The sequence below is a fragment of the Parasteatoda tepidariorum genome, chromosome 10 (assembly GCF_982258835.1).
Source record: "Parasteatoda tepidariorum strain Cologne lab strain chromosome 10, Ptep-v5.0, whole genome shotgun sequence".
Classification (NCBI taxonomy): Eukaryota; Metazoa; Arthropoda; class Arachnida; order Araneae; family Theridiidae; genus Parasteatoda; species Parasteatoda tepidariorum.
Window position 1 is genome coordinate 23,072,500 of NC_141764.1, and position 16,189 is coordinate 23,088,688.

At 31.1% G+C, this 16,189-nt stretch overlaps 3 protein-coding genes across 6 annotated transcripts in view; 1 reads left to right on the top strand and 2 right to left on the bottom strand.

Moving 5' to 3' along the window:
• LOC107456488 (homeodomain-interacting protein kinase 3) overlaps window positions 1-1,417 on the bottom strand; it is a 58,420-nt gene extending 57,003 nt beyond the window's left edge. For both annotated transcript variants that reach the window (XM_087153154.1, XM_087153153.1), the window contains exon 1: window positions 1,140-1,417. The gene's annotated coding sequence lies outside the window, so the exon portion shown is untranslated. The remainder of the gene's footprint in view (window positions 1-1,139) is intronic.
• The window catches only part of c12.1 (spliceosome-associated protein CWC15), a 29,583-nt gene continuing 14,795 nt past the window's right edge, over window positions 1,402-16,189 (top strand). The window contains exons 1-4 of one of the 3 annotated variants that reach the window (XM_071184425.2): window positions 1,402-1,471; window positions 9,788-9,838; window positions 12,009-12,144; window positions 14,048-14,160. In XM_071184425.2, the coding sequence (XP_071040526.1) occupies window positions 12,014-12,144; window positions 14,048-14,160 (244 nt within the window). In that variant the 5' untranslated portion in view covers window positions 1,402-1,471; window positions 9,788-9,838; window positions 12,009-12,013. Of the gene's footprint in view, window positions 1,785-9,787; window positions 9,839-12,008; window positions 12,145-14,047; window positions 14,161-16,189 lie in introns of all 3 variants that reach the window. The other 2 variants (XM_071184423.2, XM_071184424.2) reach the window with 2 other exon arrangements.
• On the bottom strand, window positions 5,317-6,150 carry LOC147802444 (uncharacterized). The gene has a single exon (XM_087152694.1). The coding sequence runs from the start codon at window positions 6,148-6,150 to the stop codon at window positions 5,317-5,319; it is 834 nt and encodes a 277-aa protein (XP_087008820.1).

A 16,189-nucleotide genomic window follows, 5' to 3' on the forward strand; every position in this document is an offset into this window, starting at 1 on the left:
TTAACTTATTTGTCAAAAACAATGGTTTACTTGATCACCCCTCATTTCAGTCAAAAGAACATCCCAAAACATACATTAAAAACCATAAAAAAGGTCTCTGGATAATTAACAAATCTCTCAAGAATTGCCCATGAAATTATGGTTTAATATTTGAAAATTAAAAATAAAGACGTAAAGCATAATTTTTTTTATTTTCCATTTATAAGAAAAACCCTCTCTTAGTTATCTCTGTAAAGGAGTGGTCTCATAGAGAAGTATATAATACTTTCAAAACACAGAAGACTGGGAAATTATGAAAATATCCAATCAATTTAGTTAGATTTCCCATCAGAGAAATGCCATTAAAGGGTTAACTTTCTTCTTTTTACTACGTTAAAGTATTTTAAACAAATATTACATGTGTCAGTAACAAATAATTTTATCTAGTAGCAATGTATATAGAACTTAACAAAAATAGAGACAAAGCTTCATGCAAATATATATAAATAACGTATGTACGATAATAAGATGCTGAATTTGATATTATTAAGTAAGATTAAATAAAATTTTACCTCAAATCCTAGAAACTATGTTTGTTACTTCAATTTTATATAAATAATTTGCAGAACGTATTGATTACACGAGCCAAGGTATGAAGCTAATAGCCATGAATTTATGTAAAAAGTAAAACTTAAAAATACAAAAACTATTTATGAAAATTAAAAGCATACTTTTAATTACAGTACTTTTAACACTACTTATATCTTTATAGACATCATTAGCAACTGCAATTAAGTCTTACGCATATGTGCCGTAATAAAAAAAATAAAATCAACAAGTTACGACCAAAAAGGGCAATGACACAACAATACGAAGAATAATCGTAGCATAGAATACCACATCAAATTATAAAATTATGTCGATCAGCATATTTAACAATCATGCGAATTAAAAATTGGATATTTCGACGTACTATCAAAACAATAAAAAACAAACATTTGTAGCGTATGTTAACATTTCACATGTTAATTTAATATATCTTGGCTGCAATAGTGATAATTAGTCTGTTGTATAAGGAACATAATTAACGAATGATCACGTATATTTATTATCCAAGTTTTGTCATAAATGAAGCACGAACAAAATAAACAAAAACTCACCAGTGAACGTCATGGCATTTCCTTTCCGCATAGTCCAAAAATTATACGTTTTTGTTTTACAGATCCTGAGGTAACTTGAATATTATGTTATCCTTATAAAGTATATTTAAAAAAACTCACAAAATCTTCGATGACGGATTTTGACGTCCCTTCATTTTAAGGATTAGTAAATTGGCGCAATATTATTACGAAACGACCCATTTCCCAAATACAGCAATCTTGCATAGAGCCAACAATTCATCGAGTAGAGTTGAGTTGTACAATTTAAGTAGTGTTGTGGACACGCAAAGCGCATGTATGCTGCACCAAAGTCCGCATTACGTTCCAATAATGTAAAAAAATCTAATTAAAAATAAAATATCAACTTCAAAAATTATACAAAATGAGTTAACCATAATTTATTCTAACTTTATCAAATCAGAAAATGATATTTTCCCCATTTTGCTCTTAATTTTTATGTGAGATTTAAGATGTTAATAAAAGCGAAGTGAATTCATCATAATAAGTACTCTGTTTTTGTTTTTTGTAAAAATTTGTTAAACTAAATATTTTTTTGGTTCATATTTTCTTAAGAATATTTTAACATAATCCGTGTGGACAAAGTCATTATTAATCATCTCAAGTGCGTAGACTTGTGGTGCATAAGTAATATTCTCATCCTTTCATTAATTAAAAATTGGTTGAATTATTGTCTGTTCTGCTGTAAGGGAAGGTTTTCTATCTTCCTACTATGTGCGATTTTGGATAAATGAAAACGAAGTAAATTGGAGACATCACAACATTTAATATACACAGTTATTTACAAGTTAATATAAAATATATAAATCCATTAATACTCTTACATCCCAATGTCTGGAACGTCAATATAGTAATTATTATTATTGAGTTGTCTTAGCAACGTTGTTTTTATTTTTCATAAAACTAAATATAAATGCTTGTTATGTTATTGCTCTTGCGCACCACAGCACTCCCCCCCTAGTGAGTTACTCGAACGATGAAGAACCTCATGTGTAACGTGCTGGAAGGCGCACTGTACGGCCAGATCTAGTCACTTGGGGTGGAATAACAAGCTTCACTCTTTTGTTTCCATTGCCTTGCTCTGTAGCAGCTTTAGAAATTGTAGACGATGAAATAGGCATGAAATTCTTTTCAACCAGTAAAGGTGTTTCTGAAGTCTTTTCAGATTCTGTAGAAATGTCCGAAAAATAGGGCTTTATTCTATCTATAGATACATTAACTTCTTTTTGCTTCATTTTAACAGTGAAAATTTTATCGGTTCTCTTTAAAACTTTAAATGGTCCATGATATGGTTGTTGCAAACTATGACGAACACTGTCAGTACGGACAAACACGTGTGAGCAAGTTCTTAAATCTTTGAATATAAATGGTTTCTGCTTCGAGTGATGACGAAATGGGACGGGTTTTAATTTTTCCATGGTGCTTTTTAAATTCTGAATGAATTCTGATTGCGCTTCAATGTTTGAATTTTCAAAAAAGTCATATGGTAGTTTTATATTTTCACCATACAAGAGTTCTGCTGGGGTGGCTTGACAGTCATCTCGCAAGGTTGTGCGTAAACCAAGTAGAATAATCGGAAGTGACTTTGTCCAGCTTGGATTTTCATGACACATTATGCTTGCTTTCAAAGTACGATGCCAACGTTCTACACAGCCATTAGCTTGTGGGTGATATGCAGTAGTTCTATTTCTTTTAAAACCAAGTAATTTCGAAAGTTCTTGGAACAATTGGGACTCAAATTGCGCACCCTGATCAGTTGTAATTACGCTTGGAATACCGTAGCGAGCGATCCAATTTTTCAATAAAGCATCAGAAACTGTCTCTGCTCGAATATCAGGTAAAGGAATGGCTTCTGCCCATCGCGTGTAGCGATCAATTATCGTAAGGCAATAACGAAATCCTTCTGATGATGGCAAAGGTCCAATCAGGTCTAGATTAATGTCTTGAAATCGTTGACCAACTATAGGATATTCTTGTAATGGAGAATGATTATGTTTAGAAATTTTGGATTTCTGGCATTTCAAACAACTCTTGGTCCAATCACGAATGTCTTTATTTATTGATGGCCAAATAAATTTTGATGTAACTAATCGAACAGTCGCTTTAATTCCAGGATGTGAAAGATTGTGCACACTTTTGAATACTTGTCTTCTAAAGTTAATTGGAATAAATGGTCTTTTAAGTTTTGTGGTTGTATCGCAATATAATGAATGATTAGAGCCAAAAATAGGAACTAGCTCAATTTTCAAAGAAGAGTTTTGAGACGTCATTAAATCTTTTAACTCATCGTCGATTTCTTGAGCTTTGGCTAGGGATTCAAAGTCAATTTCGGAAGTAATTCTTATTTCTTCCAATCTTGAAAGAGCGTCAGCAACCATGTTATCTTTTCCAGAAATGTGTTGAATTTCTAATGTGAATTGTCTAATGTACTCCAAATGTCTTTGTTGTCGGGGTGATGCTTTCTCCAAGTTTTGTCGGAAAGCGTATACCAGCGGCTTGTGATCAGTGAATAACGTAAATTCTCGACCCTCCAACAAATATCGGAAATGCTTAATAGACGAATATGCAGCTAGCAGTTCACGATCATAGGTGCTATAATTCTTTTGTGTAGGTGTCAGTCGAACAGAAAAGAAACCTAGCGGTTGCCAATCATTATTGACGAGTTGTTGCACCACTCCACCTATCGCTATATTGGAAGCGTCTACCATAAGGGCAAGTTTAGCAGATGGCACTGGGTGAGACAAAATTGCTGCAGATTTTAGCAATTCTTTGGATTTCGTAAAAGCATTTGAAGCTTCGTCTGACCATTCGATAGTTCGATTATCATTCTTCTTGCTGTTTTTTAAATAATCATATAAGCAAGCTTGGTGTTGAGCCGCTTGAGGAATGAATCTTCTGTAGAAATTTATAACTCCCAAAAATCTTCTAAGTTGTTTGACTGTTTTGGGTTTATTGAAATCTTCAATGACTTTGACTTTTTCTTCTGTTGGACGAATTCCTTTTAGAGAAACATTGTGGCCAACAAAATTCACCTCAGGCTTAGCGAAGTTGCATTTACTGAGATTCAATGTTAATCCAAATTGTTGCAATCTTTCAAAAACTATTCTGAGATGTTGTAGATGTTCCTCTTTAGAGCGCGATGCAATTAATATGTCATCCAGATAGACGAAACAGAATTCTAGACCACGTAGAACGGCGTGCATAAATCTCTGGAATGTCTGCGCTGCGTTACGAAGTCCAAAAGTCATCAAAGGAAATTCGAACAGTCCGAATGGCGTACTAATAGCTGTTTTTTCTATATCTGCTGGTTCCATGGGAATTTGATGATAAGCTCGATGAAGATCTAATGTGGAATATACAGTGCAACCTTCTAATTGGTGTGTAAAATCATGCAGATGTGGTATAGGATATCTATCCGGTAATGTGGCTGCATTTAAAGCACGATAGTCTCCGCACGGTCTCCATTCGCCATTTTTTTTCTTGACCAGATGTAATGGACTAGACCAAGGGCTGCTTGATGGTCGGCATATGCCACGCTCAAGCATGTAGTCAAATTCTGCTTTGGCGATTTTTAGTTTCTCTGGAGCCAATCTACGCACTCTAGATGTTATGGGTGGGCCTTTTGTAACAATGGCATGAGTGACATTATGGTTTAAGTTAACTTTATTCAGTTCTATTTTTTCTGAAGATAAGTTTTTGAATTCTTGCAGTAGAGAATAAATATCTGGATCTAGATTATTACTATCGAGGGGTGTTAAAAATGAAGATGGTCCTTTGATTATTTTAGTTGAGACTGTCAATGATGTTAAAGGATCAAGCAAACGTTTTTGCTTTATGTCTACCAAAAGTCCATGTGCCTTAAGAAAATCTGCGCCAATTATTGGCTTTGAGACGTCTGCTATGATGAAATTCCATTTGAAACGTCTTCTCAAGCCTAAATCTAAACTGATAAGTTGCTTGCCGTAAGTTTTGATTGAACTTGAATTTGCAGCATAAAGTTTAAAATCAGATGGGAGCAGTTTATTGGGTTTTGGCGGTGGAATTACAGACACGTCAGCCCCAGTGTCAATAAGATAGTGCCTTTTGCTTGACTTGTCAAAAAGAAAGAGGCGGCAATTTGGATGGCCGTAGTCGTTGGCCTCTTCAATCGACCGGCCCGTTAGTTTTCCGAAGTATTTGTTGGTTTTTGAAATTGGCAAGGTTTAGCACAGCGATGTGCCTTGTTTCCAAATTTAAAATGATGCCAACATAACGTATAACGAGAAGATTGGGATCTCGAACGGCTACGGTCTCGAGCTGTTACAGATTTATCTTGAGGTCTACTCCTTGTGATGAATGTATCAAATTTCTTAGTTAATTCTGCAATACTAATCTCCAATGAATTAAACTTTTCGTTACGAATGTTATTATGCTCAAAAGTTTTACTGGATACTTTATCAACTGTACATAGCTCTGTTGAGCTAAATATACCAATAATTTTGTCTGCCATCTCTGCCATCTTATCCAAAGAATCAGAGCTAATAGATAATATAGCTTGAACCTGTTGTGGTAGCCTCTGTAGCCAAAGTGATTTTAACAACTCCTCAGAAATGGAATTTTCAGCCAAACCTTTCATTTGTCGCAACAAGTCAGATGGACGCTTATCGCCAAGATTAAGTGTAGTCAGCACCGTTTTTAACCTGGCTTCTTCAGAATCTGTCAATCTACTTAACAATGCATTTTTTAAGGCGTCGTATTTTCCATTCATTGGCGGGTTTAACAAAATATCCTCAACGAAATCTAAGACATTTTCGTCTAATGAGGCAACGACAATGTTATACTTAGTTAAATCACGAGTAATATTGCCGTTAGCAAACTGTGCTTCAAGTTGTAAGAACCATAACTTAGGTTTATGTCGCCAAAAAATTGGTGGTTTAACTGCCACTTTGTTTACTTCTAAATTCACATTATCTTGAGTTGATGAATTTAAATTATCGTTTGTGCTTTCCTCCATGTTTAATATAAAGATAATTATAAAATAATGGTAATGCACAAACCTTTCTTTTATCCAAATAAAATCTTCGCACGGTTAAACTAATCACGTCCTGAGGTCACCAGTTGTAAGGGAAGGTTTTCTATCTTCCTACTATGTGCGATTTTGGATAAATGAAAACGAAGTAAATTGGAGACATCACAACATTTAATATACACAGTTATTTACAAGTTAATATAAAATATATAAATCCATTAATACTCTTACATCCCAATGTCTGGAACGTCAATATAGTAATTATTATTATTGAGTTGTCTTAGCAACGTTGTTTTTATTTTTCATAAAACTAAATATAAATGCTTGTTATGTTATTGCTCTTGCGCACCACACTGCCAACAGTTTAACTTAGCCTTTCTATGTTAATGTATTATTCAGATTGTTTTTGCATTATTCAAAATATCTTTTAAAATAACATCCGTTTAGCGTCTCCTATTAATAAATAAATATAAAAATTGACTGAAAATAACAAGATTTCTTTATATGAAAAGACAACTTTTTTAGCCTAATTAGAATGAACTTCTAAGCAAATATCTCTTTTTAAGTGACGATACTCTGTACTGTGTATTTATGGGGCTAACTTACATTTCTTTAAATTTTCATCCAACAATTATTCTCATTACTTTTTTACAGTCTTTTTATTTGTTTCATAAATAATGTTTGTTTTGGAACATTCACTAAACATTTATATCAGGGTTGGCAAGGTTTAGTACAGAATGGATTAATCCACGGTTTAAACCGTCCTGTCCAAAACCCTTTTACTCAAATTATGTCACAATTTTTTCTGAACAATATTTAAAAAGGTAAAATAAACGTAGAACTAATAACATATTGATAATTAGATCTACTACAGAATATTTGTTTTTAAAAGTATAATGTTTCATTAATATTGTTTGACTCTTCAATTTAAACATTAAACAAAGGAAGATTAAACAGTAATCAAGTTCAATTGGTCCTCTCATTCAATAGTACATAACTGAAGTTGGACCTTGCCATACAGGTTAAGCTATTAGGGTCATAAACAGGTTTATTTACCAATAGTACTATTCAAGAAAACTGTTATTTCATTCATGTTCAATTCTTTTAGCATAGTGGTGATACATCACCAGTGTCAGTAGCTGAAACTGATGTTATGCCCTTCAAAACTGTTAATGCATTTTTCAGTTATTTTGTATTTTCAATTTAAACTAATATATTTATATTTAAAAACAATTTTTTTTAAAAATAAATGTCTTTTTCATCATCCTAAGATGCAGAAATTATAACATTTTTTTAAAAAAACATTGTGAAAAATGAAGGGTTAATTTTTAAACAAATTAAGTATTTTTTTTGAAAAAAATTATTATTTTTTTAATATTGCATTATTTATCCTTATGCAAAAATATTATTTATCAATATTAAAAGCATATTTATATTTAAAGGATTAGGTATTCACTTTTGTTGTTCAATGAATTATGGAGGTTCAAAAATTATAAACCTTTTCCCATTATATTATTTTCTTTTGATAAGTTAAAATAAATTGTATAAAAAATATCAAATATTTATTGATGCATGTAATTATTATGTGTACAATGGTTACACCTATAGAATTTCTACCTTTTACCAAAGTTCAAGCTTTTGGACTGTTTTACTCAGTTTAGGACAGTTTTCCCCAGTTTAAGACAGTAAAACCCACGTGTCCTGTCCAAAACCAGTTAAGGACGTCCAAAACCCCAGCCCTGATTTATATGTTATATTATGTGTTTAACTATTCACTCTATAATCATCAAACTCTTCCTAACCATTCAGGCATTTTAGTTTTTTTCATTCTGATCTTACATTATCAGTGATTTTCCTTATGAGCTATATAACATATTAAATATGTCAAAAATCATTGAAGACACAGGAAAAAAGTTAATGTGTATCCTTTGGGAGCTGCAATGCTCCATCAAGATTACAAAATAATCCATCAGCAGATTTATGCCAGCTGAATTAAACCAAATTTCAGAAGAAATTTTACATTTTCTTATCTTTGCTAGTCTTTCTTATTTAGCATATCTAAGCTAGTGCTTGTTCAGTTCTAGTTAAAAACATGGATTTCGAATGAGTTTTAAAAACTTTCCTTATTTTGAAATTTTCTGCTTTGACTATTAAAAAAAATAATCCTTATTAATGCCAATATTTATAAATGGACAAAAAGATGCAAAATTTGTTCAATTTCACAACTAATTTATTATTGTCTTTTTTTCCCTTCTTGGAAACTATCTTCCCTTTTTCTTATTCTTCAATTTTCTTTTCAAGATTTAAAACATCAATTGAAGTACAAATTAATGTTATTCCGCGAGGAATTTTGTAATTGCAGGAAATTTAAAACATTTTAAGTGATTTTTACTGTATGGATGATGTTTTCTACACTAGGGAACGCTGCAAGCTCGGTACCGCCTAAATTTCCAGGTTACTGTTTCCGTTGTATTTTAAAGCCATTTGGCATCATTGTGTTTTGAGATTCTTGCGAACAATGTATTTGATTACTTATAACTTGTGTTTACAATGCTAACAATACTTGTGTTTACAACGCTAAAAGTATTAACACTAACGTAAGATGGTGCACAGCTTGCAACAAGAACAAACAGTAGTAAACTTATGGAAAGAGGCCAAATCAAGACTGCCATATAAGCGAGTTATTCAAAATCTAGCAAACATGTCACCTTTTTTAACAATATATTTCTAAATAACTAGAACAAATTTTCACTTCAAATTCACCAAAATTACGTAATAACATTAATATCTTATGAAATACGGCAGATTTGAGCTCAGAAATTATCTAATTTATTTCTTTTATTGAAAACAAAATCATCCGTTTCAAAATATCGCCTCGCAGAATAACATGTAGTAAGCAGCTGCTAACTTTCTAACCGGAACTAGAGCAGGCATACAGCTCAAGATTGTTATTGTTTACATTTCTATTGAAAACACCATCCAAATCATAGCGAGATTTTTTGTAAAAAAACAAACAAAAATTTGTGAATCCTGGGCTCTAAGAACTTTTAGTTTCCTATATCTAGCTGTATCACCTCAGTATGCTGATTCACTAATTTTAAACTTATGATTTATCTGACAAAAACAAATTCTAAAGAACCGTTTAATAAAAATAAAAGCTTATTTTTCATCTCGTGTTTTCATAGTTAGCAACTAAATAAACATCCTTTAAATTTATGTTTTGTTTTGCTCAACAAATTATGAAATTAATTATTTAGTACTTTTCTTAATTTATTATTAGTAGTACTTTTTTGTATTGGTGCAAATTACAATAGCTATGACATTTGAAATGTTTTATATATTGCTGTACTTATCTTTATACCTATCTGCCTTTAATTTTAGTCACTCTAACGTTTTGGAAAATCTGAAAATAAAAAAATCATTTGATGTTATTAAATGGTATTTATAATTCGCTTAGTGAAAAATTTGAAAATAATTTAGTTTTTTTAAAAATTATTCTTATTATGATATTATCCTTTAATTGTTTTCTTTTAAAAGAAGTTGAAAATTGTGTAATAAAATTAAATTATGCATATGGATATTTTAATGTTATTTTATAGCTGAATTTAACTTTATATTTCAGTTATCATCTAGAAGTTTGGAAAAGCTATTGAATAAGAAGTTCATATTTGATGTGAGTAAATACTTTTTTTAAATTTTTTTCATTGCAAAATTTGAAAGACATTAAGTTTCTTTAATTATGTTTATCATTCGTGTAAATGCTGAAATTTTTTGTCGAATGAGTTTACCAAATTTGTAATTAATGCTCTTGAAAATATTTAGATCTTACCCAAATTCTCATCAATGACTTGTTATTTGTGTTAAAACAAGACTGTACCTACTGAGATGCTTATAAATTTTAATTAAAACTCAATTTATGTTTACAAACACTAAAGTAAAGTTAAAAAAAATAGTAATTAAATATGTGAGAGAAAGTTATGTCTATCTGTACTCAAAAGTGTGAAAAGTGTACTATAGTAACAATTGTCCTATTTATAGTGTAAAGAAATTTTATAAAATTCAGACCTGCCAAGTGTTAGTGCCTTTGGTCTGATTCTCTCTTGCTTTTTAAGTCAATGTCAAGGAATCTTTGTATTTTCTGAGGCTTTTTTACAGTAAAGTGTTCTCAGTCAATTCTCATACCAGTGTGCACTTTCAAAACAATCTCTCTGTGATCAATTGAATATATTTTTGTAATGCTAATAAATTTCTTTAGTGATATTTTTTAAAAAATTTTTTGCTAGAAATGTACCCGAAAAACTAAGTAGTATAAGACTGCTTTTAAATAAGTGTGTATACAGATTATTATTATTTTTTTTTAGTGTGTTTTTCAATGCTTGCTGAAATAGCTATTTTTTGTTTGTTTTTGTTTTCAAGTACTAAGTTTTCATTTAATATTTTGTGTCCTTAGAAGTATTAGTGAATAATGAGGTGAAAAAGAACAAAAAGTTTAGTAAAAGTTAGCCACAGCAAACTTAGAGAAATCTGTGAAAGCAAACCAGAAAAAGTTATATCTTCTAAAAAATATATGTTACATATATGCATATAAAAATTTCTTAAGAATATGTTAAATGAGTCATTCAATCTGTTTTGAAATAGAGTCATTTAATATTTTATAATTTTTAATGGTAGGAAACATAAATTGAACGCAACTAATATTTTGTTTCTTACACTATGCAGTGGCTATAAAGGGCTGTTTTTTGAGTCTCTAAGTTTGGCAGGGCTGTACTTTCCTAAAATTTAACAAACTCTCTGTGGACAAGTTTGAAATTTTGAAAATTAATCTGCTTTGAAAGTTGTGGGATTTTTGATATTTTGCATTCTTACAGGATAATTGTATTCTGGGTGAACCCTAGAATTCCGGGTTTTCTGTATAATCCTTATAGGCTTAAAAAATAGGAGTAATGTATGTGATTTTCTGCAAATATCGCAGAATTCCGTGTAAGGAAATTTGATAGCAAAAATTCAAATTTGAAATTACTGCTAAATATTTCTAACTAGACATTTACATACACAAGATTCTTCTACCAATTCCACCAGAATCCGCTAATCTCGCTTTTCTTCTCATAATTTTCGAGCATGATTTTCATATTTATCTGATTTAAATGACTTTCGAATTTACTCGATTTTCTTCATATTTATCCGATTGAAAAATCCAATATCATAATTTTTATTTACACATATTTAAAACTAATGTCATGATTCGTATTATTGCATTTTTAAAATCCAATATTCTGATTTCTATTCACAAAAGTTTGAAATCCAATGCCACGATTTATATTCACACATTTTCAATCCTGTGATTCATATTCACACATTTGTAATATCAAACATCCATTTTTGTATTGATAGAGGTTTAAAAGCCGCACTTTGCAGTTCATATTGTCACGTTCTTACAACCATACTAGTAGAATTTTCTCTTATTTTGATTTCTTTGAGATGTTTGCTTCTAAGTCTTTTTTTTTTTCATGAAAAATGTATTCTTAAACATTAAATATTAGACATTACTTTCTTAAAAAATTTTTTTTCAACTCTATCTTGAAATCTATAATGCAATTTTACATCACTGACTATGACAATAAAGGTAGGAGCATAAACAGTAAGAATAACTAGGCAACTTTTGCCATAAAATTGACATGTACCAAATGTATAGATTTTCCGCCTTTTTTTTAAATTTCTGAACATTTAATGGACTTTAGCACATCAATGATACTCTGAGAAGTTATTTTCACAAGATTTATATTTTTAGTTATACAATTATTATTAAAACTGAAAAGGTAACTAATAATCATCTTTTTTTCCAGCTACAATGACTACTGCTGCTAGACCAACATTTGAACCAGCTAGAGGAGGAGGTGGTCGGGGGGAGAAAGACTTGAGTGCACTGTCTAAGCAATATTCTAGTAGAGATCTTCCTGGGCATACAAAATTAAAATACAGGTAAAATTGATATAGTCAGTTTGGTAGATTTCTCCTTTAAGATAAAAATCCTTGAAATCAATGAATAATTATCAATTTTTCCATATTTTAGCAAGCCCAGTTAAGGATTTGTCGGAGCAATTTTTGAAATAGTAAAATAATTAGTTCATAAATGCTTTTGTTTATCACAAAACTTTTGTTTATATCATGTTGAAACACCACTTAGCAAATGAATTATATTGTAGCTTTTCCTCCAGACATTATAAACACTGCAATGCATTGTTGCAATCTGTGCAGGCTAGAGATATCTTTACTAAATTTAATTTATTTGTGTATAATCTCATTATTTTAATTAGGAAATACACAGGAAAAATAATTGTAAATTTTAAAAAATCTAGTAAAAGAATTTTATAAATGCTTTTTAAAATAATTTTGAAAATAAGGAACAAAGTTTTTTTTTGTAAATATTGTATCGTCATTATTTTGTTTAAGCATTTTGTGATTGCAAAAAATTTTTGTTGTTTAATTAATTTTTGTACCAGGTGTTTTTTCAAATTTAAATAGCAAATTCTTCATCTTTGTCATACTTTGCTTGAGATTCTATTAAATTTTTTTTCATATGCATGTTTTTGTTTCATTAGATTATTTATAGCACTATTAAACTGTCAACAATTTTTTTAAAATTATTCATTATTTTGCTTGGATATTTTATTTTTATCCTATGAAAATTCTTTTACTAATTATATACTTAATACTAATGTTTTAAATAATTAATAAATAGGCTATATTTTCTTTAACATTCAGCATTTAATTCTGGCTCCATAATTTGTGTAAACTTTAACATGGTGTGTAGTGTTTTTAAAAATGTTTTTAAAGGTGCTTTTTTTCATTGGGTGTTTTTAAAAAGTGCTTAATTTTCCCTTTTCAAAAAAAAGATTTATCTTCATTACCACGATTTTCGCCATGTATTATGCAAAAGCGTGCTTTTCACATTGTTTTATTCAACGCTTTCACAATTCATTTTGGCATACCGTCGGTCAATAGCGTATGAAAGCGCCAATCATTTTTCATGTTTGATTAAATACTTACGAGTCCGTATGTGCGTCTACTGAGCTGGGTTCGGTGAGATTATTACCTTCTCATGTGTAACTCTGCTGTATTTTGCAAGATATTCTCAATTTCTGACTTCATTTTCCACCCTTTGATATCGAACTGAAAAATCTTTCGATCATTTTATAACGGCTAATATAATCAAGAAAAGAGTTCTTTGTCAGAAACTAGTTATTTTCTCATTATCATCTAAAGTCTTTGAAAATTATTTTGCGTTTTAATAATGTATATAGTACTTAAAAATATTTTTGAGTGCTTAAAAAGTACTTAAAAGGTGTTTATTTTTTGTTGAAAGATTTGGCTACGCACCCTGTTTAACTACTCTTTTTAAACTACATTCTGAACAAAATATGCCTGTTCTCTAGAGTTTTTTTTTTCAAGGCATATTTTTAATATTTTTATTATTATTAAAAGAGTGTAGTTGACAATTTTTATTTGAGAATTGGTTTTGTGGGCTTTTTGTGCTGTGATAGCTTTGTTTGCTTTTTACTTACTTAAATAACCGGCTTTTAAAGACTATGCTTTCAACCCTGACTGCTATTTTTAAATGCCTGTAAACTAGTTTTATATTGTAAATATTAAAGTAATTAAAGAAAAGTTAAATGATTTAACTTAAAAATGTATGTATGGGTTAAGGCTGCAGACAAATTATGATTTATGAAAATGGTGTTTTAAGTTGATAAGACTAATAGTTTGGATATGATGTATTACATTAATTGACTTCTACCTCTTTTTTGTGTGCACTGAATTTAATGAAAATAAACAATGCAATTAATAGTTCAGCAATTGTAATAATCTCTATTTTTGACTTTAGGCAAACAGGACAAAATACCTCTGATGAATTAAAAAACAGAGACTTCAGAAGAGAGTTGGAAGAAAAAGAGAGGGTTGTTGTTCACGAGAGAGAAGGAAAAAGAACTTCTAGAGGTTTGTTTATAATTTGAAATCTTTTTAATTTTTTGTTGGTTTACACTGATTTGTTTTATCATTCGGTTTTAATTTGCTTGTATAATAGAGGTGCACTATCTGTGTCCTGGAGGTGTTTTTGAATAATCAATGTGCAGCATTCCCCCACTTCTCAAACTGTATTAGTAATGTGCGGAGGTAGCGTAAAATGAGAGAAAGCGTTTTGTAAATTAGGAGTTTATTTGCGTTTCCCTTTCGGGAGTAGAGCGTAGACTGTAATGGCGTACAAACACAGACTGCTTGCCAAGTTGGCGTATTTACAGTGTGCCAAGGGGAGATGCTCGAACGCCAAGAGCGTAACTTACAAATACGGAACATCCCGCCCGGCGTTGAAATATGCATGTTTCAATAAGGAAAAATATATACAAAGTTACATCACTATTCTTACAAATAAAAGAAAAAGAAATAAAACAACTAAATAACCATACAATTAGTAAATGAATACAATCAGTGTAATAATTAAATAGATACAAATGAACATTTCAATTCAACTCAAAATTATCTACTATAGGCAAAATGCTAATTTTTGAAATTGGCCTTCGAAAATTTCCTTTCGCAGTGCGAATATCTGCAACTCTAACGTTGCCATCTGAACCTGAAATTACTCTAATGATTCGACCTAAAGGCCACTGATAGGTTGGAAGTTGGATGTCCTTTACAAGAACTAGCATGCCAGGACATAAATTTTGCTTTTTGAGCAGCCACTTTGAGCGTTGTTGCAAATGGCTCAAATAACTGTTTTGCCAATGTCTCCAAATAGTTTGAACTAATTTTTGAACCCTTTGCCATCTATTAAGAAGATTGTCTTTTTTGTCGATGAAGTTAGGTTCTGGTATCGAATTTATAGGTTTTCCTATGAGGAAATGACCCGGTGTTAAAACTTGAAATTCGTCAGTATCAGATGGTAGAGGAGTGAGAGGTCGCGAATTGAGGATACCCTCTATTTGAGTGATTACTGTTAAAAACTCTTCAAGCGTTAGTCTTGCGGAGCCTACCACTCTCTTAAAATGATATTTAAAAGATTTCACTCCTGCCTCCCAAAGACCGCCAAAGTTGGGAGCCCTAGGAGGCAAAAATTTCCATCTTATGCCTTCGGAGGAAAGCATATTCGAAACGTCTTCGCTACTATACATTAATTTGTATAAGCGTTTAAGTTCTGCGGAAACTCTTGTAAAATTAGTCGCGTTGTCACTAAAAATCATGGAGCTTCTGCCACGACGCGCAAAAAATCTTTTTAAGGTTGCGATTAGAGCTTCGGATGTTAAATCCGAGACAAACTCTATGTGTACAGCTTTGGTCGCCATACATATAAATAAAGCAACATATATTTTTTGAAGAGTACCCTTTCTCTGTCCCTTGTATTTAATTTCGAACGGTCCACATAAATCAATTCCTGCATTTAAGAATGCTGAGCTAGGTGTAACTCTTTCTGCGGGAAGGTCCCCCATAATTTGATTTGCGACAACTGGCTTGTTTTTGAAGCATTCGACACACTCGTGAACGACTTTGCGTGCTGCATTCCTGCCACCAATGGGCCAATATTTTAAACGCACAGTATTTAGAAGAGCTTGAGGGCCTACATGGAAATCTCGTTTATGATAGTACTGAAATATGAGTTTAACTAATTTATTTCTTGCCGGAAGAATAACTGGATGTTTCTGATTAAAATTTAAATTAGAATGCGCAAGTCTGCCACCTACCCTAATTAGTCCATCGGATGGATCTATGAAGGGATTAAGAAATTTTAACTTACTGGTAGATGGAACTGGCGATCGTTTTTCTAGAGCAGAGATCTCAGAAGAAAAATACTTCACCTGTACAATTTTTAAGAGCACATTTTCCGCGTTTCTGTATTCCTCCTGTGTGAGGAATCCTTTTACCTTTTCAGAAAATTTGCAGTTATGGACAAACCTAAAAATAAATGCTAGAATTCTGATTAATTTATGAAAATCATTAGTGATAACTAGAAAATCATCTAAAAATTTAGAGT

Bases quoted from the DNA above. Each gene is read 5' to 3' on its own strand.
- LOC147802444 (XM_087152694.1), bottom strand. From the start codon at position 6,150: ATGGAGGAAAGCACAAACGATAATTTAAATTCATCAACTCAAGATAAT.